Below are 23,265 nucleotides of genomic sequence, written 5' to 3'. Positions count from 1 at the left end.
CAACTATTAGTTATTTCACAGTTAAATCTGACCTTGCAAAATCCATGACATGGATCTCCTCATGGCCTAAGACAAGTGGAGTGCTGACAGTTGAACACCTTAGTGATAAACATTCTGCTGTATAAAGTAACATCATCGTAACTGACATATCAAATAGATGGAGTTTCCTGACACTGGTCTGAAAATGTCTGAATTTTATTGTGCTTGACAATCTGTTTCTCTTTACATTGTTTCATATCAATTGTGCAATGAGCGTATTAATATGGAAAAATCTATCCCCAGATACTTTCCACCAACATTGCTGAGACAAGTGTCACAATTAATGACGTAGTCTTTGTCATCGATTCAGGAAAAGTGAAAGAGGTAAACCATTTTGTCATTGATGGCACGTGTTTGATGCCCTATCAGTCCCCGCTGTATTCCACGGTAAAAAAAAGTGGTCGGGTTTTGTACATTTTATTTTGTAACAAAATGTTTTGCTTTTAGCGTGTTGAGAGCTGAGTTAATAAGTTGATGATATGTAACACACAGTGATGATACAATAATGGTTGTGATAATACTTAGCTTTGTTCATCTTCAGAAATCATTTGATGCTTTGTCTTCATGCTCTATGCTGAAGAGCAACTGGATCTCTAAGGCCAGTGGTTTGCAGAGGAAAGGGAGGTAAGATAAGTTCTCCTGTTGTTATCAGTCAGCTTGAGTGAGTGAGTGAATGTTGTTCATCGCCGCAGTCAACAGTATTCCAGAAACATCCTGATGATCCATAATGAATGAGAATCTGGACCTTACGAAACAGTAGTAGGGAGCATGAACAAGTATCCATGTCATCTGCCACCGATGACAAAAAATCAGTCATGTCCTAGAGTCTGACCTCCAAGTCAGCTGTTATAAGACAAGCATGGGGAACTAGGGACCCTTTCTTCCCCTGAATCCTCCGCATGGTTGATGTGACATAGACATGCTAGATACATACTATTATGTAGACCGCCGTGATATTGCTGGAATATTGCTAAAAGCGGCGTAAAACCATACTCACTCACTCACTCACTATTATGTAGATCTTTGGATAAGACATGAATTATGATATCTAGTAAGAGATAATAGCATTCTGTTGAAACAGTTCCTTCAAACAGCCTTTTTGAAAGATTTGGAATGAGACATGCATCATTCTTGTGCATTTTATTTCAGAGCTGGTCGGTGTCGGCCGGGGGTCTGCTATCACATGTTCAGCCGTATTCGCTACAGCAGTATGCAAGAGTACCAGCAACCAGAAATCCTCAGATATCCACTCCAGGTAGTCTTTGTTAAAGGCACTTGTACTCAAAACTAACCCTAATTTGATACCTGATGACTCTGCAATATGATTATTCCATTTTCAAGATTTTTCAGACAATTCATACAATTTTCATTTTCTGACATCATGCACATTGATTATTATCTTGCATTTGATTGGTTGTTTTTGAAGTTCAATGTCTCTGTTTTAGAAGTAGTTGCACTGTGAGTTTAGTTCACTGATGAATGTTTTTATAGTTTATTCTAGCAGGATGATCAATATTGTTTTGAGACAGGGTGTGAGAGTGATTAACATACTGATTAAGTACAATCCTACAAGGAACTTTTGACCTACTTACAGATTATGTTTGACAATTACTGGTAAAGTTGCCCATACAATATGAACATCCCACTGGATCTTTACAGAGGTGAATTCTTGTTTGGGCTTTTATTGATTAACACAATTTTTATGCGGATGCTGAGAATGTCTAAAAGTGATTTTCTTCATTGATCACACTCTGTTGTGATTGTCACAAGTTTACATTTCCCTGTGAACATCCGGCATTCAGCAACCCATACTTGCCGTAAAAAGGCGACTATGCTTGTCATGAGAGGCGACTCGCGGGATTGGGTGGTCAGACTCGCTGACTTGGTTGAAGCATGTCATTGTATTTCAATGTGTGTGGATCAATGCTCATGATGTCAATCACTGGATTGTCTGGTCCAGATTTGATTATTTACAGACTGCCATCATATAGCTGGAATATTTTTGAGTGTGGGGTTAAACAGCAAACAAACAATATATAACCCTGTCTTGCTGTATGTCTGTCATGCTGATGTGTTGATTGACTTCCAGGAATTGTGCCTCTTCACCAAGCTGTTGGCCCCTGTCAACATGAGCATCGCTGACTTCCTCGCCAAGTGTCCCGAACCTCCATCTTTTCTCATCACCAGGAACGCAGTCCAACTCCTAAAGGTGAGCCTGCCTCAAGCCGCCCCTGGATTGTATATGCATTAACTGTCAGGCCCTGTTGCCTAGATGATGTTAAGGCTAATGGCATTGTGACATCAATACATTAAATACATCAAATACATCAAATCAAGTTCACATTTTAGAATTGGGTTTGGGACTTTGTAACATAGTGTTAGAAGTTGGCATGCACTGGTCCTGTAGTCCTTGCCAAACAACCCAATAGTTAAGGTATCATACATCTTCATGAGGCAAGGGAGTTATTTGGCTGTAAAAGTTCACTTTCCAGGATCCTTGCTGAACTAGGCTGGAACTTCGTGGCTCGATCAAAGCGCCACCAGTGGCTACTATGAGTTATGTCCCTTCTATGTCTTTCCTATTGACCAATCAGATTCCTCACCTCATATGTTACTTGCATTTGCTACAAGCAAATTGTTAGCACCCAGTCAAGACAATCTGATATTTATTGCCATAAAACGGATTTTACCTCGCGAAGTGCATCATATCACTTTTGGCACCTTGAGTAAAAACATGAAAATAATTGGAAATATCTGTCGACACCCAGTTGATGGTACACAAGCTCTGCAAATCCCGCAGTCGGCAATCTGCACGGCAGTTGCCATGATGTTTACGACCTGCATGTCGATTTCGTTCTTGATTTGACTATGCATAGACTCGTTAGTTCAACCAAAATATAACTCCATAATTCCAGCCTAGTTCGGCAAGGGTGGAAACTGGACTTTTGTAGTCAGTTAATTCCCTTGCCTCGGGAAGATGCGGCTCCAAAAAGGGACCTTAGCTGTCATAGGTCCCTTTCTTTATCCGTGGACGTGCTAGACTTGAGATTGCATTAGTTTTTCTATGTGTGAAAAGGGACATTTCATTACACATTACTTCAGTCATAAATTCTTCTTCTTTCTGAAATACTTTGTTACATTCTGAAACTTTGTTGACTTAATAACAGATTGTTGACTGATGAATATCCCATCAGAAACAAAGCTTCTTGGCCTACCTAGTTCCTGTACATCACTGTAGTTTCTTCACCTACTGTTTCAGCAAATGGATGCACTGGACACGTGGGAGGATCTGACGGAGCTAGGCCACCATCTGACTGACCTCCCTGTGGAGCCCCGTCTGGGCAAGATGGTTCTGTACTCGGTGGTGCTCAAGTGTCTCGACCCTATCCTCACCATTGTCTGCGCTCTGGCTTACAAGGACCCATGTGGGTACTCGGCTTAGCCAATAGTTCAACAGGGGGCAGTAGTGTCCCAGTTGTCAAGGACAATGCAATTTTCAGTTGTTGTCCAAGTAGGGTTTCAAATCTCAGATTCTCTCCAATTTTGATCAGTGGTTTCTCAGCACCACCTTTTGGGTTTGTTTGTTTGTTGTTTAACACCGCACTCAGCTATATGATGGCCGCCTATAAATAATCGAGTCTGGACCAGACTGTCTGTTGATTGATATATTGAGCAAGGCTCTCCGACATCAGGTTACGATGACATGCATCAATCAGCTGCCTACCCAATCCATTTAGGGTCTTATGACCAGCATAAGAGGTCAATGACAGGGTCAATCCTTTGGACCATCTTTTTGGCTTTCCTCCGCTATTATAAAGGCAGACTTGGGCCAATTTACAGTCCTATTAAGTTTGATTTGAGATGTTCAAACATCACACTGTAGACCACACCCTGGAGGATAGACACAATGTAATAGGCCTGAAATACTGATTTCATGTCATTACAGATTAACTATAGTCATATGTTTGTTTGATTGTTTGTTGTTTAATGCCGCACTCAGCAATATTCCAGCTATATGATGGCGATCTGTAAATAATTGAGTCTGGACCAGACAATCAAGTGATTGACATCATGAGCATCGATCCACATAATTCTGATATGATGACATGCATCAACCAAGTCAGCAAGCCTGACAACCGATCCCATTAGTCACCTCTTACGACAAGCATAGTCGCCTTTTACGGCAAGCATGGGTTGCTGAAGACCTATTCTATCCCAGATCCTACGGGTCCTATTGTCATATGAAAAAATCAGGTGTAAGTTATATATGTATGTATATCTTATACTGAGTGAAGCAGCATGGGTTGAGACCATTATATGGTAGGGTTGTCTATTCGAATTATGGAATCACCGACAACAGCCTTAAAACAAAATATGGAGCTGTATATGATCAAGATCTACCTTCCATATGCTCTACACAGATTTCATGCTGTGTCACTTTGTTGCAGTCACCCTCCCTTCGCAGCCTCACCAGAAGAGGTCTGCAGCTATGGCACGGAGAAAGTTCGCTTCAGGAACATTCAGTGACCACATGGCTCTCCTCCGAGCTTTCCAGGTATTGTAGTTGGAGATGTCTAGTGAGAAACTTGGCTCTGGGGACGTTCAGTAACTGAGGTCATACTGTCACAGCCTGTTGTTTTGGAGCAGTTGTCTCTAAGACTTGGACATTAGATACTTAGATTCTGTATTTTGGCCGAGATTTTATCTTTAATGCTGGGATCCAAAATACTCTTGACATGTGATACTCTGAGTCGCATGTGGTTCTATATTCTCAGTGCAAATCAATTTCTTATTTTTCTGGAACTCGTAAGGCTGAAGTATATGTACTTATTGTAGGTACTTATGTTATGTATGGTGTGTATGTAGCTAACATGCAGATATTGTCTGTCTCCAGGCATGGCAGAAGGCTCGGACAGAGGGTTGGGAGAGATCCTTTTGTGACAGGAACTTCCTCTCCTCGGCCAGCATGGAGATGATAGTTGGCATGAGGTAAACCGCTTGTTATGCTACTGAATTATTGTTAGGGATAGAAGTGTTACACAATGCTGTGGCTGGCATGAGGTAAACTGCTCACTTGTTATACTACTCAACCATTGTTAGGGATAGCAGTGTTACACAACACTATGGATTGTCAGATGACAGCTGTACCTATCTGAATTGTTTAGATAAAAGGGTGCACCCATATGTGTTAATATTTTTAGTTCACCTTGACTATGATTTTGTGTACAAATCTCTGTCTGTTTTGACAAATTGTGACAAGCAAATGATGTCACCTTGGCATGAAACCTTATCACCAAAATACTTTAAGGAGTAAGATGACGACAATGTGCATCAGTGTTCAGAGTGATATTAAGTCAAACTGAGTTGATATTAAAGTTTAATTATAATTATACCTTGCTGAATCATGTGTGTTCTTATTCCTGATATTCATGTTACAGAACTCAGTTGTTGGGTCAGCTGAGAGCCTCGGGGTTTGTCCGAGCACGGGGTGGCGGTGACATCCGGGACTTGAACACCAACTCGGAGAACTGGGCCGTGGTGAAGGCTGCCCTGTGTGCCGGCATGTACCCCAACATCGCATGTGTGGACCGGAACAGGAACGTTGTCGTCACTCAGTAAGCAAGGATAGGACATTAGGAGGCAATAGGAATGTTCTCTCTTTCTACATACATATATTTGATGGTGATACATTTCATGTTTGACTTCCATTTGTTTTTGACAATTTGTTGAGGGCAGCAAGGAAATGTTTATTATTTTAAAACTGAAAGGCTTCATCGTACCACTGTATGGAGATCCATATGTCTCCAGTACCAAAGCTTGTTGTAAGAGGCATTTATCATGACAGAGGCATTTATCATGACAGAGGTGTTTATCATGACCGAGGCATTTATCATGACAGAGGTGTTTATCATGACAGAGGCATTTATCATGACAGAGGCATTTATCGCGACAGAGGCATTTATCATGACAGAGGCATTTATCATGACAGAGGCATTTATCGCGACATTACACCTCAGTTCACCCACAAAAGGGCAATTGGTAACTTCGGAGTACGACTTTGCCTAGATATCACAGGGACCACTAAGATGTATTAGTAACTCCTCTTTCACTTACTCTAGGGACGGTGGGGTAGCCTAGTGGTTAAAGCGTTGACTCGTCACATCTAAGACCTGGGTTCGATTCCCAACATGGGTATGTGTGAAGCCCATTTTTGGTGTCCCCCAGCCGTGATATTGCTGGAATATTGCTAAAACCTTACTCACTCACTACACTTTCTCTAACACTGTATTTAACTTTCTTGTTTAGGGAATTGCGTTCAAGCAAGTATGTTACTGTTGTAGGAAAGAGTCCAAGGTGCGTTTCCACAGCAGCTCTGTTCTAAGCCCTGCCCCCACAACTGAGTGGGTGAATGTGGCCTCCACCCATGCCAAGTCTGTCCGCATGCTCCAAGGGGATTGGTTGATCTATGAGGAAATGACCCGCTTCAACAAGATGGCCAGTGCCAAGTGCTGCACAGTCCTGTCAGCTGTCGCTGTGGCCATCTTTGCTGGTCCATCCAAGCTGCCGCCGGAAGCCATAAGGGAGGCAGAGGGCATCCATGACCGTAGGTGGAAAGTATAAATTACATTCTACAGAACTCTGTGTACATGGTCACATTATGAACAGATTACCACTTCTCAAATTACAGTGGACTGTCAGAATACTACTGGAATACTGTACAGTGGCAGTTAATCCAGCTCACTCTCTCACTATTGTCAAGACTGCCTCCATGGTCTCCTGAAGGAGCATCCGACCGGAGAACGGAAGGTCCGGGGTTCGATCCGTCATACCATAAGACATTAAAAGATGGTACTTGTTGTTATCCTGTCTGGTGCTTGGCATTAAGGGGCTAAAACAAGGACTGGTCGGCTCGGAGTCAGTATACTGTGTCTGAGTAGGGAATTAGCACGTCGCTATATAAGTGCAATGATCTTGGATGTGACGTTAAGCCTTACCTTACCTCACTATTGTCAAGGGAGCAAAACATGTCTTATCTGCCATCTGGTTAGTCATACAGCAGTTTCCTAGTTACAATAACATTGTATACAGTGCCCTTGGTCATCCAGTTTAGGTTCTAGAAGTTCAGGAGTCAAATGATGGATAAATTAGGGACTCATCAGGTCCGTATCTTGTCTTAGCTCACCTGAACAAAGGTCATCAAGATTATGGCAATAAATACCTACCTTTGGAATCCTATTTGCACTCCAGGTGAGGCGGGTGACGGCATGTACGCTGACAACAGCAGCGACAGTGAGGGGGAGGACAAGGAGGACCTGAAGAAGTCCACCTTGCAGTTGGACGACTGGCTGTGTTTCCGGCTGGACAAGGAGGTGAGCACACCTGTCTGGAGGGCTGGTGTACTGCCAGACTGTCCATCGACTGAGTGAGGGAGCAGGATATGTTCACCTGGCTGGGGGGATCAGGTGTACTGCCAGTGTGTCCATCGACTGAGTGTGGGGTGGGGAGCAGGATACGTTCACCTGGCTGGGGAGATCAGGTGTACTGCCAGTGTGTCCATCGACTGAGTGTGGGGTGGGGAGCAGGATACGTTCACCTGGCTGGGGGGGTCATGTGTACTGCCAGTGTGTCCATCGACTGAGTGTGGGGAGCAGGATACACTCACCTGGCTGCGGGTATCAGATGTACTGCCAGTGTGTGGGGTGTACTGCCAGTATGTCCATCTACCGAGGGTATGGTGCAGGATACACTCAGAGAACCTGCCTCCCTGCTATATAGTTGTTGATATTGATATGCTTGCTGATGCTTTCTGTAGTGACAATATCATTAGCAGATATTAGAAGATAGAATCTAGTTGAATACAGTACTATTGTATTGCTGCTGTGTTTGTTGTGGATTGTTGTATTGTGGCAGATCAGTTGATCACTATCAAGCTGTATCATACAAGAAATGTATGTCTTTTTCCCTCCTGAGTATTTTGGCTACACCAATATATATCTATGAATCGTTACACCCCAACGTTGGAACAGTTGTTGCTTCACTTTCTCTGAGTGGCGACTTAGTGGATCGGGTGGTTATATCCAGATGGCTCAGATCGTTGCTCATAATATCAATCACTGGATTGTTTGGTCAAACTCGGTTAATTACAGGGCACCGTCATTTTGCGGGAATATTGCTAAGCGCATTGTTAAACATATTAGGTCAAAGATAATTTCAGTGCAATGTTTTAGGACCAGTCTGTGAAGAACAAGCATGTATCATTTAAAAGTTTGACATTATGCTGACAAGGCAGGTACTTATAAGCATGGACTCTATCTACCTGGAGTGTCTAATAACAAGTCCTGACAAACTTTGCTCCACAGTCGGCCAGCTTGGTGCTGCAGCTGAGACAGAAGTGGCACAGTCTATTCCAGAGGAGGATGAAAGCTCCGTCCAAACCATGGTCGCAAATGGATGAGGTAAATTAATAAAAATATATACCTTCGGGTAACAAGAAATTGAAATCTTTGAGAGAATATCAATTATGAAGTAGGACTCATTTATTGGAAATTTTCAATACATCATTGAAATAAATTGTGATTTCTAATGAAACCTCTATGTCTTTATATAGACTTTCCTGTAATTATTCCCTGCCACGATGTTCGGAATGCAATTCATCCATCCTTCCATCCGTTTCCTCAATATGGTCAAATTTTCTCAAAAACTGTTAAAGTTAGAGAAAAGAAATTCATGATCATGATGAGCTCAAATGACTTAAAAAATCGGTGTCTTAAATTGTTTTTTAGTGTTATGGCCCATGCTCTATGGGTAGCACATACTGCGTGAAATGTTTTGTTTTTCAGAAACTACTGAAATTACATGAATAAAAGTTTGCATGCTTATCTAAGATATGATTGTCAAGACTGAATTCGAAAATTGCAATCATCACTACTCGCCCCTTTCTGTAACCTACAAGAAAACTCGTACCAATATCTATCTATATCGTGGGAAAATACGCCAAACCAATCAGACTGCGCGTATGACTTCAAGTACTTTGGTCAAAGAATCCCTCAGGAATAAATTACATTAGGTAATACGTTACCACTGTTATACCGAGGCTGTTGTCTCCCACAACTGCTGCTATAGCGAAATCTACCACAGAGGTCTCAATTACCTCATGCAGCACGTGCGTAGCCACCTAGCTGCCATGTGACACCCTTCACTCTTGTCTCTTCGCTTGCTCTAGCAAGACGTACAATAAACTGCTCAAGCGTTCCTGTTTCTCCGACCGTTCGGTGATATTTATTACTGTTTATTCTCTCCAATAAACTGTGCTTTTACGGGGCGTTTGCTGTAACTACGCTTGGAAATATTTTTCCCGCCAAAAGGTACTATTTTCTCGCCCTTTTTTCTATATACTTGCGGGGTGTCTCGTATGCACGTTGCGTCTTACGTCCCCCTGTTCTGGTATATCTTGTTTTTTTTACATCACTTATTCCTCTATATGTTATATGTGTATGTTCTATATTCGCATTGCTCGTTTATTTTCTGGTGAAAATACTCGTTTGTGACTATTTGTGGTGCGTGTGTTGTGACCATGTTTTGCTCTTTGTTCATAGTACAAACAAAATGTCTGACATGGATGTTTCGCCGTCCTCCACCCCATCTACCCCGCAACAAGGAGCTGCGGGGTGTGCCGCAAACGAGCGCTACCGGCTGTATGTGCAGTCCGTTTCCACCCCTGTGGTGGCCGGCTCGTCCGGTCGGGGTCCCCTTGCGGGTACTACCACCACGGCTGCGGTGGTTCCCTTGGCGGCCCGTGGACTGTCCGGGGATTCCGTTGCTGCATTGCTTGCAAAACTTGTGGACTCCAAGCTGGCGGCCTTCTCTCAGGATAGGCCGCTGGCTGTTCCGTCCCCGGCCACTTCGGTGGCCGCAAGGTCGGACGCGGGGTCCACTGGTACGGCGGCGGCTCCCGTGGTCACGGGTCCTTCCCCCGAACCGTTGCTCCCGCTATCTGTTAAGGACCGCGTGGCCATGGTTTATGACCTCTTTGAGGACATGCCAGCTCCGGCCGGTACCGTGGGGAATCCACGGCTCTGTGGGTTCCTCCGAGGTATACGATGAGTCTTCCGACATGGCTTTCCCCGCATCAACCTTGCTGCGAGGTATCAAGCCTTCCTTGGAGAACGCCTTCGCGGCGGCCTCCGGTCGGGGTCTCCCGTTGCCTCCGACGTCGTGGAGAAAGGGTTTATTCCCGGTACATGACGTTGCCTTTCCCGAGGCTGGTCTTACCGCGGAGGCCCATGTTGAGCGGTTGGGTGTCCGTGCCCCACCGGCTGCTACGGTAACGCAAGCTACCTTGCACCGGCTGGACGCCCTCGCTCGGCACTCCAAACTTGGCATAGGTGCCTGGGTGCCGCTCCTAACCGGAGCGCCGCCCCCGGGCTGCTGCGGCGGTAGGTCTAAGGGGTCGGGTTCTTCTTCTGGGAAGGAGCCTCGCCCTTAGGGCTCCGGTATGGGCAATCAGCTGCCCTTTCGCGGGAAGACGGGGGAACTGGGGGAAGCCCAAGTCGTCTAAGGACGGCAAGGGCCCCTCCAGGTGACTCTCATTGGAGGGGTTCGTGTGCCGATGGCCCGTAGGCGAACCCGAGTCACTTGGCCCTGGACAGTTGCGCCTGCCGTAGCCTGTCAGGCCCCCCTCTCCTTCGCCAGTGGGAGCCAGACTCCAGACTTACTGGGAGAATTGGGAACAAGTGTTCGACGACCCGTGGGTGGTTAACACGATTCGGTACGGCTATCGGCTCGATCTCAAAGCGAAATCCGCCGCTCACCGTTGCCCTGTCGGCAGGTTTTCTATTCGGAAACCGATCTTCCCTTCCTCGCCGATGCCATCGGCAGGTTGGTGGAGAAGAGGGCAGTTCGGGAGTTACCTCTACCAGAAATAACACCGGGGTTTTTACTCCAGGATATTTCTCGTTCCCAAGAAGGACAGTGCCGAACTCAGAATGATTCACAACTTGAAATCGTTCAACGAGTTCTACCCGCGCAAGCCGCCCAAGTTCAGAATGTTGAGCTTGGCGGACCTGAAAGCACTGATCATGCCAGGTCACGCAGTCGCCACTTCCACTGCCTGTGAGACCGGATCTCTTGATCCACCCTCACACACGTCAGCTTCATCCAAACGCAGGGCAGTTCAATCTGCACGCGTGGATGTTGTCGTCGAGCGTCTGAGGAGTAAAGGTTTTTCTCGCCGGGCATCTCGGGCATACGTTAGTATGCATCGTGATTCTACCCAGAAGCTGTATAATGCACGTTGGGTTATTTTCACGAAGTGGTGTTGTAAACATCACATTCATTCGCCAGATAAGGTATCTGTGCAGGATATTGCTCGTTTCATGTCTCACTTGCGAGAGACCCGGAAACTCTCCGGGGGTTCCATTGCCAACTATGTCTCGTCCATTGCTACGGTACGGGATGTTGCTGTGGGTACCAGTCTCTCCAGTCTCGGGGTATTATCAAGGGTTTCAAACAGCACGATCTTAAGAAGGGCTGCCTTCGAGAACCGGCCTGGGATCTTTCCCTAGTGTTGCAATCACTTACGGAAGCTCCGTATGAACCCTTGCATAGTGCTTCGTTCCGGCATGTGACTTAGAAAACAGCATTTCTCCTCTCCTTTGCAACGGCGGCATGTGTATCCGAAATTCATGCACTCGATGTCGCCAAGGTACGATTCGATAGGGGTGACGAAGGAGCGGTCCGCCTGGGCCTGCTCATGGGCTTCGTCGCCAAAAATCAGAGAATCGGGCAAACGGATAGAGAATTCACTGTAAGATCACTCAAAGAAATCTTACATCCTGCTGATACTGAGGACAGAGCGCTGTGTCCGGTTAGGGCCCTTAAGTATTATCTTACGGCTTCGAATGAACGTAGACAAGGGCGTGACCGTCTGTTCATCAATCTGGCGTACCGGTCTCGGGGGTTACCGGTAGCGGGGTTAAACCCGCACGAGATCAGGGCGCTAGCGGCACAATTGGCCCTACACTCGAATATCTCTGTTCGCAGAATATTACGAGGTTATTACTGGCGTTCTGACTCGGTTTTTGCCAATCATTACCTCAAACAGGTCGCTGATGCCGTCGTGGAGAGTGTGCACCGTCTTGGCCCGCGGATCGCGGCGCAAGCGAGCACCTAAGGGGTGTGCCCAGCGCAATTCCGAACTCCTCAGGCGTCAGACCTTGCACGGTGGTCAATCTGGGTCGACTCCAATGTTCCCACGCCGTGGGTACAGGAGTTGGGGTCCCGCAAACCAGCGCACTCACACCACAGGTGAGGGCGGCTTTTTGTGTGCTTTGTCCTTATTTGTAATTTGACAATTATGTATTTAATTGTCTCTCGTGTATCCCAACCTTGTGATGCATGCTTACAAATACTGGAATTAGGTCACACACCTAATGCATACTTTAAGTAGGCTTGCTCTGGGATATACTGTCTGAATGAAATTAATTTCCCTCTTTTCGACTGTTTAACCTGATCTAAGATTAAGCTCACGCGGATACAGTGTTCTCATCCGCTGCGGTGATGAAATACCTATCCAGTGGGGTCGTTTGGAGTCACCAATCGTTTTGGCAATGACGATTGAGCCTTACGGTATGCGCTTGACAGTGCTTTGGTATTCCTATAGGGTAACGCCTAGCTAGGTGCATGCGCATCGAGTGCTTCCGCCTTGGTGTTTACTTCCGCTGGTCGGAAGGAACGCTAGCAGTCAGGATTCGGGTTGTAGGTGCTCCCCACCGCCTACTGTGGTAGTCAGCCTCGATATAACAGTGGTAACGTATTACTTAATATAATTTGTAGAATTTTCCTATTCGGAATATTCTATAAGTAATACGTTACCACTGGGCTGCTGCCCGCCCGTCCGTCCCCCGAACACTTGCTCTCGCAAGAGACAAGAGTGAAGGATGTCACATGGCAGCTAGGTGGCTACGCACGTGCTGCATGAGGTAATTGAGATCTCTGTGGTAGATTTCGCTATAGCAGCAGTTGTGTGAGACAACAGCCTCAGTTATAACAGTGGTAACGTATTACTTACAGAATATTCCGAATAGGAAAATTCTACAAGTTTTTGTCTTGATTCTAAAAATATACTACTCAAAAGAAGTTAAGGATCACCTGATTCATTCATATTGGTAAAGGTAATCTGCTCCATGGCATGAGAGATTAAGTCTAGTAATATGAAAGAATCAGGTGATCCTTAACTTCTTTTGAGTAGTATATATCAAAGATACAGTTAAATGTGTTCTATCATGCTGTATAGTAAGTAAGAGTTGACAAATCCTTAAGCTATGCCTGTTTGTGCTTAGACGGAATCCAGTGGGGGAAAAATGGCAACAAGAGGGGCACAAGCCGCTATTCGGTTTGTCCCGGAATAACACGAGTTGGTCACATATGTGAAAATTGGTGCCATAAATTATTTTTATCAAGAGTTACATCCCTTGCTACATGTTTTAGATTTTGTGCATCATGTTTGTAGTGCATGCTTTTAGAAAATCAGCATGGCAGGTGATAGTGATGATTCTTTTTTCTTGTTGACAAAATGCAAAATATTTTGATGAATACAGGTGACACAGATAGTTAACCATGTTGATGTTGTTCACTCTTGGTGTATTGCTACAGTTAGACACTCTATCAATCTGGCAATGACGTCCCAAGTGACTCCAGTTACCCCCAGATTCTGTGTTGCAGGCCGTCGTACGAGCTGTGATAAATGTCCTCACCAATGAGGAGCAATCTCAGGGTCTGCAGCAACCAGCTGGTATTGGACAAAGACCCAGACCTATGTGTAAGTCCTACAAAGAGTCTAAATAGCATGGGCACTGGGATTATGGGATCAAATAGGTCCAGCTGGTATTGGACAAAGACTCAGACCTATGTGAAAATCCTACAAAGAGTCTAAATAGCATGGGCACTGGGATTCTGGGATCAAATAGGTCCAGCTGGTATTGGACAAAGACCCAGACCTATGTGTAAGTCTTACAGAGAGTCTAAATAGCATGGGCACTGGGATTCTGGGTTCAAATAGGTCCCTAGTACCCTGTGCTGACTTTTTAATGTAAGACATAAAGAGTCGACTTTATGGAACGTGTGGCCAGGGTGGGTGACTTGGTGGACACAGTGTCAACATGCGGGGCAGTATAGGACAGTGCTAATAACATGAATCTCTGGTCAACACTGCTGGTCACTGGGATATAGCTGTGGTAATCGCTTCTTTGTACTGCTCCCTATATACAATTTTCATATTGACTTGTCATCACACAGGGCCTTGGGTTGTTCAAAGGTGTTTTTCTGATACCTTTCTGGTAGGTTACATATGGCACTAACAACCTTGCCATGATGTACATTAATCACAACTAGCTGGAATATTGCAGACTGCGCCATCAAACAACACATGCAACAAAGTCAAATCTAAGCAGATGTATGGCACCTGTTGAATAAAGAGATAAGCATTATGACTTAATAACCACAACTTTATTGTTCATATCCACATCTTTCAGTAGCACCCTCTTTCAATATAAATATGTGAAGCCCATTTCTGGTGTTCCCCCGCTGTGATATTGCTGGAATATTCCTAAAAGAGATTTGAAACCATACTCACTCACTCACTCTTTCAATATGAACTCAAACAGCTGGGAAGACATGATGTCAGTTTTGAATGGTTGGATGTCATGGAGAACAAGACCTGCTAGATCTAGACAGAGAAACAATGAATTATTAACTGAAGTGAATTTGTTCAGATAAATATCAGTCAAATTCAATATATGAAGGAACACAGTATTCATGTCACCATGCCAACATGCCAACATTCATACATATCAAGAAACAGTCCAGATTTCCAGGGAATCAGAACATTTATTGACCAATTGTATTGCAGCACACGCTTGGCATTACAATAAACATGGATGTATCCCTTCTGTTGTTTATCTATCCCTGCTTTTGTTGTGTTGTTTACATAGCGGCGGAGTCCATGATGATGACAGGCAGCAGTCGAGGCTACATCGAGGCTGATGACAATCAGGGCAAGTACAACATCCGCAGATACCCAGCTACTCCACCCAAGAGAAAGGAAATCAACCTCAGTAAGATGTCTATCTGTGTATCAGTAAACATTTTCTTATTCTGGTTTAGGGGGCATGGGTGGCCCAGTCGTCTGAGGTGCCGCGATTTGCTGTGCAGAGTTGCGTCCCTTGGGCACACCAGAAACCTATGATTGTGGGTTCGAATCCCGGTTTGCCCCGATTATGTTTCTAGGTTTGTCAGCACCATACCCGTTCTTGTGGGTTTCACCGAAGTGGTAAACGTCTGAGACCTGCATCACTTCGGGCTTTCCTCCCACATTAAGCTGACACGCCGCGATATAACTGGAATGCTGTTAAAAGCGGCGTTAAACCCAACTCACTCACTCACTTATTCTGGTTTGTTTTAAGTCAGAGATGTGGTTATTTGCAATGTTAAATCCTTCATTTATTTGTGTGTCCTTTCCTGAAGTCCAGTTGATAAGCTGTTCTTTTTATTCACCTAATTAGGAGATAAACATGTATTTTCGTTAGAGCTAGGTTACCTGTAGATATAACCCCTCCCACCAAGTAAACTAAGCAAGCCTTGCAATGTTTCATTCCACAAAGCATGTCACTGCAATGATGTCATGACGCTCGTTGTGACACAGAAAATAGAACATCAATGTTGCCTATATAAAAGCGCCATATCTCTGTGGTCCCTAAAACTTGAAATACAGTAAGTCTATTTCTATCGTTTCTAAATGTAATTAAAAATGCAAACCTACATGACTGAGAAAGAAGTATGATGCTTTTCTATTAATATTAGCTTCTGCTGTGATGTTGCTGGCAAAATGGCTGTTTAGATCAGAGGTTTTTTTATCCTCGTTTTTTTTTTAAAAGGGGCTGATATAGCAATCAGAATTTCCATCTATCTGTCCGTCCATAATCATTTTGTTTCCGGAGCTCAAAAACGGTTCAATATTTTTCAACAAAAATTAGCAGGTATATCAAACAGATCCTGAAGGGGTGCCTTTTGCTATTTACGGATTTTTTGCATTTTTATTTTTCTTGATTTCCATGGAAACAATTTGTACTTTGTCTCATAAGGGGATGGATTTCCTTCCAGGAGCACAGCTAGAATAAACATTCAATATCTTTCAACAAAACTTGGCAGATATATAAAATAGATCCTGAAGTGGTGCCTTTTACTGTTTGCAGATTTTGTGGCAGTTTTATTTTTCTCGATTTCCATTTAAAGAATTTGGACTTTTGGTCTCAAAAGTCAGGGGTGGATTTCATTTCCGGAGCACAACTTGAAAATTGTGAAAGACTTATTATCCAAACCTGGTACATGTATTAACCAAGGGCTGAAATGGTGCCTTTTGCTATTTTGGAATTTAAAATTGGATTTTTTCCTGTTTCCATTGAAACAAGTAGACTTAGCTGAAGCAAAGGTAGGTGTTGTTTCCAGAGAAGAACTAAAAAAACTATTCAACATTTTACATTCAAACTTAGCACGTGTATTAATCAGGGGCTTAAGTGGTGCCTTTTGCTATTTACGAATTTAAAAAAATATAGATGTATTAAAATTCCTGTTTCCATGGCAACAATTTTGACTTTGACTCGTATTGTCGTGTACCTGAGATAGAAATAGAAAGTTCCGAATCCCAACTCCATGGTAATGATTGCTCAATAACTAGTCTTGTATACGGACAGACAGATAAGATAGTGATTCTCTAAAACTAATGGGTACTCATTTTTGAAACTGTGCACACACAAAGACCAGGTTGTCAATGCGTGCCATTTGCTATTAAGGGGCACCAGTACGGGGGGGATATGTCATCTGATGACTCTTGTTCGTGATTTGATAGCTCTGATTGACCAATGAGAATCGAGTAATTTCCAAATTCATGTTAGAATAGTCATTTGCATAGAACACCTACAGAGCCCATAGAACCACGTATGTTTCCCTCTCTGTTCCAGAAGGCAGCAAGACCAGTGAAGACAGACTGGAGACATCCTCCGTCCACAGCAACTCAGCCAGCAACAGCAGCGCCAACAGCCTGAAGGGCAGCGCTGGCAGCACCCCCTGCCCTTCCCCCCAGCCCTCCTCCCCCTCCAAGTGGGCGGAGCGGGACCCTGGGGGGAACAGCTCCCACCCCTGCAGGTTGTTTGTGATGAAGTGTAACAACCAGAAGAACCTCGACATCTCCCTGCAGAAGGGGTTGTGGGCCACGTCCGTTAGCAATGAGAAGAAACTCAACAAGGCATTCCAGGTCAGTTGAGGCTTTTCTCCTACTTATGATGGCCAGACTACCCAGTTGTCTCATATAGTTGCTGACATATAAGTACTGTATTTGCTGGAACAGCCCTGAGTATAAGGGCTATGTTAAAGACCTTCCAGACTAGTTCACAGTACAGTGGTGATGTCTGTTCTGTATGAAGTCAGTATGTGTTGTGAGGGCTATGCTGGAGACTGTTCAAGCTAGTTCACTGTACAGTGGCGATATCTGTTCTGTATAAAGTCAGTATGTTTCGTATTGTAGGATGGCAAGACGGTCTACCTGATTTTCTCCATACAAGGCAGTGGTCACTTCCAGGGTTATGCCAAGATGCTGTCTGAAATCCGAAAGGACAAATCACAAGATTTTATTTCACCTGGCCTTAGTGGTAACTTTGCCATTGAATGGGTCAAGAGGTAAGCCTTTTACTATTCTTTGTCCATTGATATTTGGCAGGTACTTATTTTTACTTGTACATGAAAGATATGAAAAAAATAAGACTAAATCAAGTCAATTATGGTTGTTTTATGGATGTATATTTGAAAATCTGCTGTAATTTGTACTGGTCCTCTGGTTACTTCAGCAAGTAGAATGTACTTTGCCCGTCCATATCTTTATGCACTGTTGAAATGACATTTCATTTGGACATTTTTTACCTCCTTTGTACAATTTTGTTTACTCCTGGTGGTCATCACAGACTTAAAAATTATATCTTCCTTACTCCCTGAAAATGTGTGTTCTGTCTATAGGATTAGTCTCAGCCTGTCATATTGTATTTAGGTATACCCTTACATTGGACAATATTCTTTTCTGGCAGTGATAAATTTGGTTGTTTGTCACAAGCAGACTCTTCATCTATTGGAAATGTGTTCAAGACCCATATGTGACAATAAACAATATGTATTGCTGTCCTCCTATCACAGATTCCTTGCTCTATGTCCTCCTGTAAGCCAGGGTTAGCTTCCTGCTAGTTGGTTTGACTATCTGACCTGTCCTGTTCCTAAGCTGCACTGTGTATGTTGCAAGGCAAAGATCCCCATCCTCGCTCTCCTCCTATCACAGATTCCTTGCTCTATGTCCTCCTGTAAGCCAGCATTAGCTTCCTGCTAGTTGGTGTGACTGTCTGACCTGTCCTGTTCCTAAGCTGTACTGTGTATGTTGCAAGGCAAAGATCCCCTTCCTTGTTCTCCTCCAATCACAGATTCCTTGCTCTTTGTCCTCCTGTAAGCCAGGGTTAGCTTCCTGCTAGTTGGTGTGACTATCTGACGTGTTCTGCTCCTAAGCTGCACTGTGTATGTTGCAGGGCAATGATCCCCTTCCTTGTTCTCCTCCAATCACAGATTCCTTGCTCTTTGTCCTCCTGTAAGCCAGGGTTAGCTTCCTGCTAGTTGGTGTGACTATCTGACGTGTTCTGCTCCTAAGCTGCACTGTGTATGTTGCAGGGCAATGATCCCCTTCCAGAGCACACACCACCTGACCAACCCCTGGAACGAGAGCAAGAAGGTCCAGGTCAGCAGGGATGGCCAGGTACAGATTACATGAACTGGCATTTCCCACACCAGGAGTTTCTTGTACAATGATTTCCTATACCGTATATCGCTGTGTATAAGGCGAGTTTTTCGTACCTAAAATGAGGGGGCTAAGAAGGGGGGTCGTCTTATACACGGAGTCGAAGATCTCACATTTTTTTCCACTGGCGATGTCAACCGGCGTCCGATAGACAGCCCAGCATTTGACAATAAAACTTCGCATTTCGTCCTAAATAACTGTTCAAATAACTATTTCCATACATAAACATGATTTGTATCTCTTTTCCTTGAATAAAGTTTAATAATTTCTGCAAATAAAGTTGAAATGACCCTCTCCTCGATGCAGATTGTCAAACCAGCTGACACGGTAAAACAATCAACATCCGTGAGTAGAGAGCCGGAAGTACCGGTAATCATTTGCATATTGCACGTGACCTAACATGTGATAACCGGTGAAGCTGAAATCAATTCCCGCTGTTTTTACAGTTGTATTAACAAGTGTTGGAGACGGTGTGTACAAGTGATTGTGGAATAAAAACGCTGAATGTGAAGCAAACATAAGCCTAGCTAGTTACAACATAGTTAATTGGCGATTAAATTACTCACCATTGTCTCTTATATGTTATTACTTCATAAATGAATTTTATTTTACGGGCACCAATTTGGTGTCGTACCGTGTAAACACAAAATGGCGACGTGTGCCGGAGTTACACACGCGACCTATCATTGTAGAAAAAAAAACAACGCAAGATAAACATATTTTTATTGCATATATAAGGTTTGTGTGCGCACTTGTGATGTGTGCGAAATACGCATCAGTCGGAAAGCGCACATTCAATCTCCAAAGTAACTAACTAACTAATTTGTGATGTCCGTGTGCGAAATACGCTACAGTCGGCAAGAGCGCGTTAAATCTTCTACCGGTATATCAGTCAGACTTGTGATGTGTTTCATTCCAGGTCGCCTTATACACGGAGTATAGGATTTTGGGTTGATTTTTAAGGCGTGTACAGGGGGGTCGTCTTATACGTGGGGTCGCCTTATACACAGCGATATACGGTACTTATTTAGTTATTATCAGCTGTCTTAAAGGTCAGTGAAGATATGAATGTGTCTTGATCACCAGCATCTCAGGAATCGAAAATTCTGACTACAATAATGACATCCTGCTTACGACCCGTGAAGATTCCGGGGTAGAATAGGTCTTCAGCAACCCATACTTGCTGTAAAAGGTGACTATGCTTGTCGTAAAAGGCGATAAACGGGATCTGGTGGTCAGGCTCGCTGACATGGTTAATGCATGTCATCGATCCCAATTGGGTGGGATGGATGCTCATGATATCAATCACTGGATTGTCTGGACCAGACTCGATTATTTACAGACCGCTGTCATATAGCTGGAATATTGCTGAGTGTGACGTTAAACAACAAACCAACCAACCAACACCCTGCTTACCATGTACAAATACACATTGGATGAAATACTATCACAACAAAGTAAGCATCCAACTTGCATCCATAATGTCGTATTTCAATGTATATTGTTTTTGGATGCAATCAGGACTTAAGGTAATGATGGCTCAGTATGAATTTGACCTTGCAACTGCTTCTTTCAAGACTCTTTATGCCTTGATACTACATCAAACCCAAGCAGGAAGTGAGTTTGATTCTAAGAATTCTGACATTATGGTTCTTGGGTCTTCTATATACCTGTGCTTGTTGGTGGTGCCAATGTTGTAGACATCTTCAACATCACCTACCTGCTATGTGAGATGACTGAAATACTGTCCCAAACAGCATTAAGCCAAACACTCACACTGAACCGTGAAGATCTGGGGTAGAACAGTCTTCAGCAACCCATGCTTGTCTCACCCTGTGAAGATCTGGGGTAGAATATGTCTTCAGCAACCCATGCTTGCAGTAAAAGGCGACTATGCTTGTCTTAAGAGGTGACAACAGGATCAGGTAGTCAGACTCGCTGACTTGGTTGATGCATGTCATTTTATCCCAATTGCGTGGATCAATGCTCATGATGTCAATCACTGGATTGTCTTGTCCAGACTCGATTATTTCCAGACTGCTGTCATATAGCTGGAATATTGCTGAGTGCTCCATTAAACAACAAATAAACAAACAACTTTCTGACCCCCCCCCCCCCCGTCTCTGTTTCTTTTGTTTCAATTCAAACAATGAGTATGATATATGTTCTACCAGGAGATTGAGCCCAGTGTTGGAGAAGCCCTCCTGAAGCTCTGGGACAAGTACCCCAACTACCAGAAGCGCTCGTCCCCATCTTCAGGAACCAAGGTCATCCTGAAGCACAACAACTCAACTACACCAAAGCTCCTGAGCAAAGACTGTGATACGCCTGACCAGAAAGACAATGGTGACAGTGACAGCCAGGCAGAGTCTGGTCCGGCAGACAATGCCACAAAGTCCTCCAGCTCCTCATCCCTCACCCGATCCAATTCATCCACCAGCAGCCAGGGATCGGGGCATAGCTCAAACACTCCCACTAGTCAGAAAGGTCACTACCAAGGTCAAGGGTCTCAGGGAGGTCAAGGACATTATCAAGGTCATGGCCACAACCACCATCACCAGAATCGTCATGGTGGAGGTGGAGGAGGTGGCGGGGGTCATTACGTTCCCCACGGCAATATGGGACATGTAGGAGGACATCATGGAATGGGGATGTTCAACCAAAACCACTTTCAGCATGGATACAACCAAATGGGCTACATGGGCCCCATGATGCATCAGCATCAGCATCAGCATCTGCCCTCCTCACCGAGAGGGGGCATTTCACCCGTCATGATTCTACAGAGAGGTAGCCATTCATCTGGTCATGGTCGTGCAAACTTTCAAGGTCACCATGGTTACAACTCTGGGCCAGGCTCATATCACCACTGACATAGAGACTCATATCCATTCATGTACGACTGAGAGAGAAATAATGTACAGAAACATTTGTCATCCTGTGGGGGTAGACTTAGACGTCTAGTGCCCATTGTCAGTCCGTTGTGGATGATGTAATGTAGTGCCCTATGCCAACTTGAGACACTGTCACTGTGTAAGTAGGGTGCTCATTACCCTTTGATTGATACAACTTGTAAAATGGAGTTGGCAGGAAAACACAGTCATGGTGAAGGAATTGACTCAAACTTGCCAGGCCAGCCAACAGACTTGGGCATAGTCCGTCTGTAAGAGAAACACATACCTGTGCCATGTCACTACTGGAAGACTGTCACCAAAGCTGGCTGGTTTGTGTATGCATGTTGTTTAGCAGTGATATATCCACCCAATAGCAATATTGTTAGCTCTCTTTTTAAGCTAGTGGAAAATATGAAATTTCTGCTTTCATGACATGAAAATGTAATTTTGTTTGATGAAATATTATCATTTTGATGTTAATAGAGTTAATTATTCTGTCATTCTAGAATACAATTCATTTGTGAAAGACACTCTAGAACACAAAGGCTCTACAGTTTACGTTGTAACAGAAATCTTTAATTGTTTATTAATTACTAATTAATTACTCATTGTACCCATCAACTATTCCTAGGCTATATTTCTAATTGTCAATCTCTGGCATCTCGGCATATATATTAACCCATGAGGAGACTGTTTGAAATTATGTTTGTCTCTCCAGAGAATAGTTTGATAATACATACAAGCTTACTATTTCAGTTAATTGTTTTGCACAGCATCAAACTATTTAGATATAGGCAGGCATATCTTTCCTCCTTTCAGATTTATCATTTAGGTTATGAATAATGTGAAATCATACGAGCAAGTTCAAATATTGATGACAAATCAAATATACAGCCTGCTAAATGCCGGTACCAGGCATCTATTTATTGTCCAGGAAACACTCACTGGAAACTTGATCATGGCAGTCTGATGACCATCCTCTGTTATTCAGGGTGCACAGAGAATGTTGTGTTCCAATGACCTTGAACCTTGTTCATCCTCATTGTCAGTCATGTGACTCACGTGTATATACTGGTCGTTGTTGTTGATTCATTGTCATCATGTTCAAAGTAGTACATGAAAGTGTCCAAAACTACAAATGCATGTACTATCATTTTTGTGTTAAGTTCTTGCCAGCATGGTAGGTAGGTACATGATCATTCATGTGCCACGTGTTGGGTGAGTGAGTGAGTTCGGTTTTACGCCGCTTTTAGCAATATTCCGGCAATATCACGGCGGAGGACACCAGAAATGGGCTTCACACATTGTACCCATGTCGGGAATCGAACCCGGGTCTTCGGCGTGACGAGCAAACGCTTTAACCACTAGGCTACCCGACCGCCCCTGCCATGTGTTGGTTGACTAGACTTGAAACCCCATACCTTTCTAGGTTATGTCAGTGTAGCAACAATA

General features: G+C 43.9%; 1 protein-coding gene across 1 annotated transcript in view; it reads left to right on the top strand.

Annotated features, from left to right (window-relative positions):
• Positions 1-23,029, top strand: part of LOC139473883 (3'-5' RNA helicase YTHDC2-like) — a 41,233-nt gene extending 18,204 nt beyond the window's left edge. Inside the window, exons 17-33 of the mRNA XM_071256674.1 lie at positions 283-363; positions 581-663; positions 1,189-1,294; positions 2,129-2,248; positions 3,299-3,464; positions 4,488-4,594; positions 4,934-5,028; positions 5,478-5,654; positions 6,381-6,643; positions 7,288-7,409; positions 8,400-8,495; positions 13,762-13,858; positions 15,030-15,152; positions 17,055-17,347; positions 17,618-17,769; positions 18,796-18,880; positions 21,097-23,029. Coding sequence (XP_071112775.1) covers positions 283-363; positions 581-663; positions 1,189-1,294; positions 2,129-2,248; positions 3,299-3,464; positions 4,488-4,594; positions 4,934-5,028; positions 5,478-5,654; positions 6,381-6,643; positions 7,288-7,409; positions 8,400-8,495; positions 13,762-13,858; positions 15,030-15,152; positions 17,055-17,347; positions 17,618-17,769; positions 18,796-18,880; positions 21,097-21,792 — 2,862 coding nt within the window. The 3' untranslated portion in view covers positions 21,793-23,029. The remainder of the gene's footprint in view (positions 1-282; positions 364-580; positions 664-1,188; positions 1,295-2,128; positions 2,249-3,298; positions 3,465-4,487; positions 4,595-4,933; positions 5,029-5,477; positions 5,655-6,380; positions 6,644-7,287; positions 7,410-8,399; positions 8,496-13,761; positions 13,859-15,029; positions 15,153-17,054; positions 17,348-17,617; positions 17,770-18,795; positions 18,881-21,096) is intronic.
• The last annotated feature ends 236 nt before the right edge of the window (positions 23,030-23,265 follow it).

The sequence above is a fragment of the Haliotis cracherodii genome, unplaced genomic scaffold (genome assembly GCF_022045235.1).
Source record: "Haliotis cracherodii isolate W230 unplaced genomic scaffold, xgHalCrac1.p SCAF_1, whole genome shotgun sequence".
Taxonomy (NCBI): domain Eukaryota; kingdom Metazoa; phylum Mollusca; class Gastropoda; order Lepetellida; family Haliotidae; genus Haliotis; species Haliotis cracherodii.
Note: the sequence above shows the minus strand (reverse complement) of the source record. Positions and strands in the feature narration are given on the sequence as shown.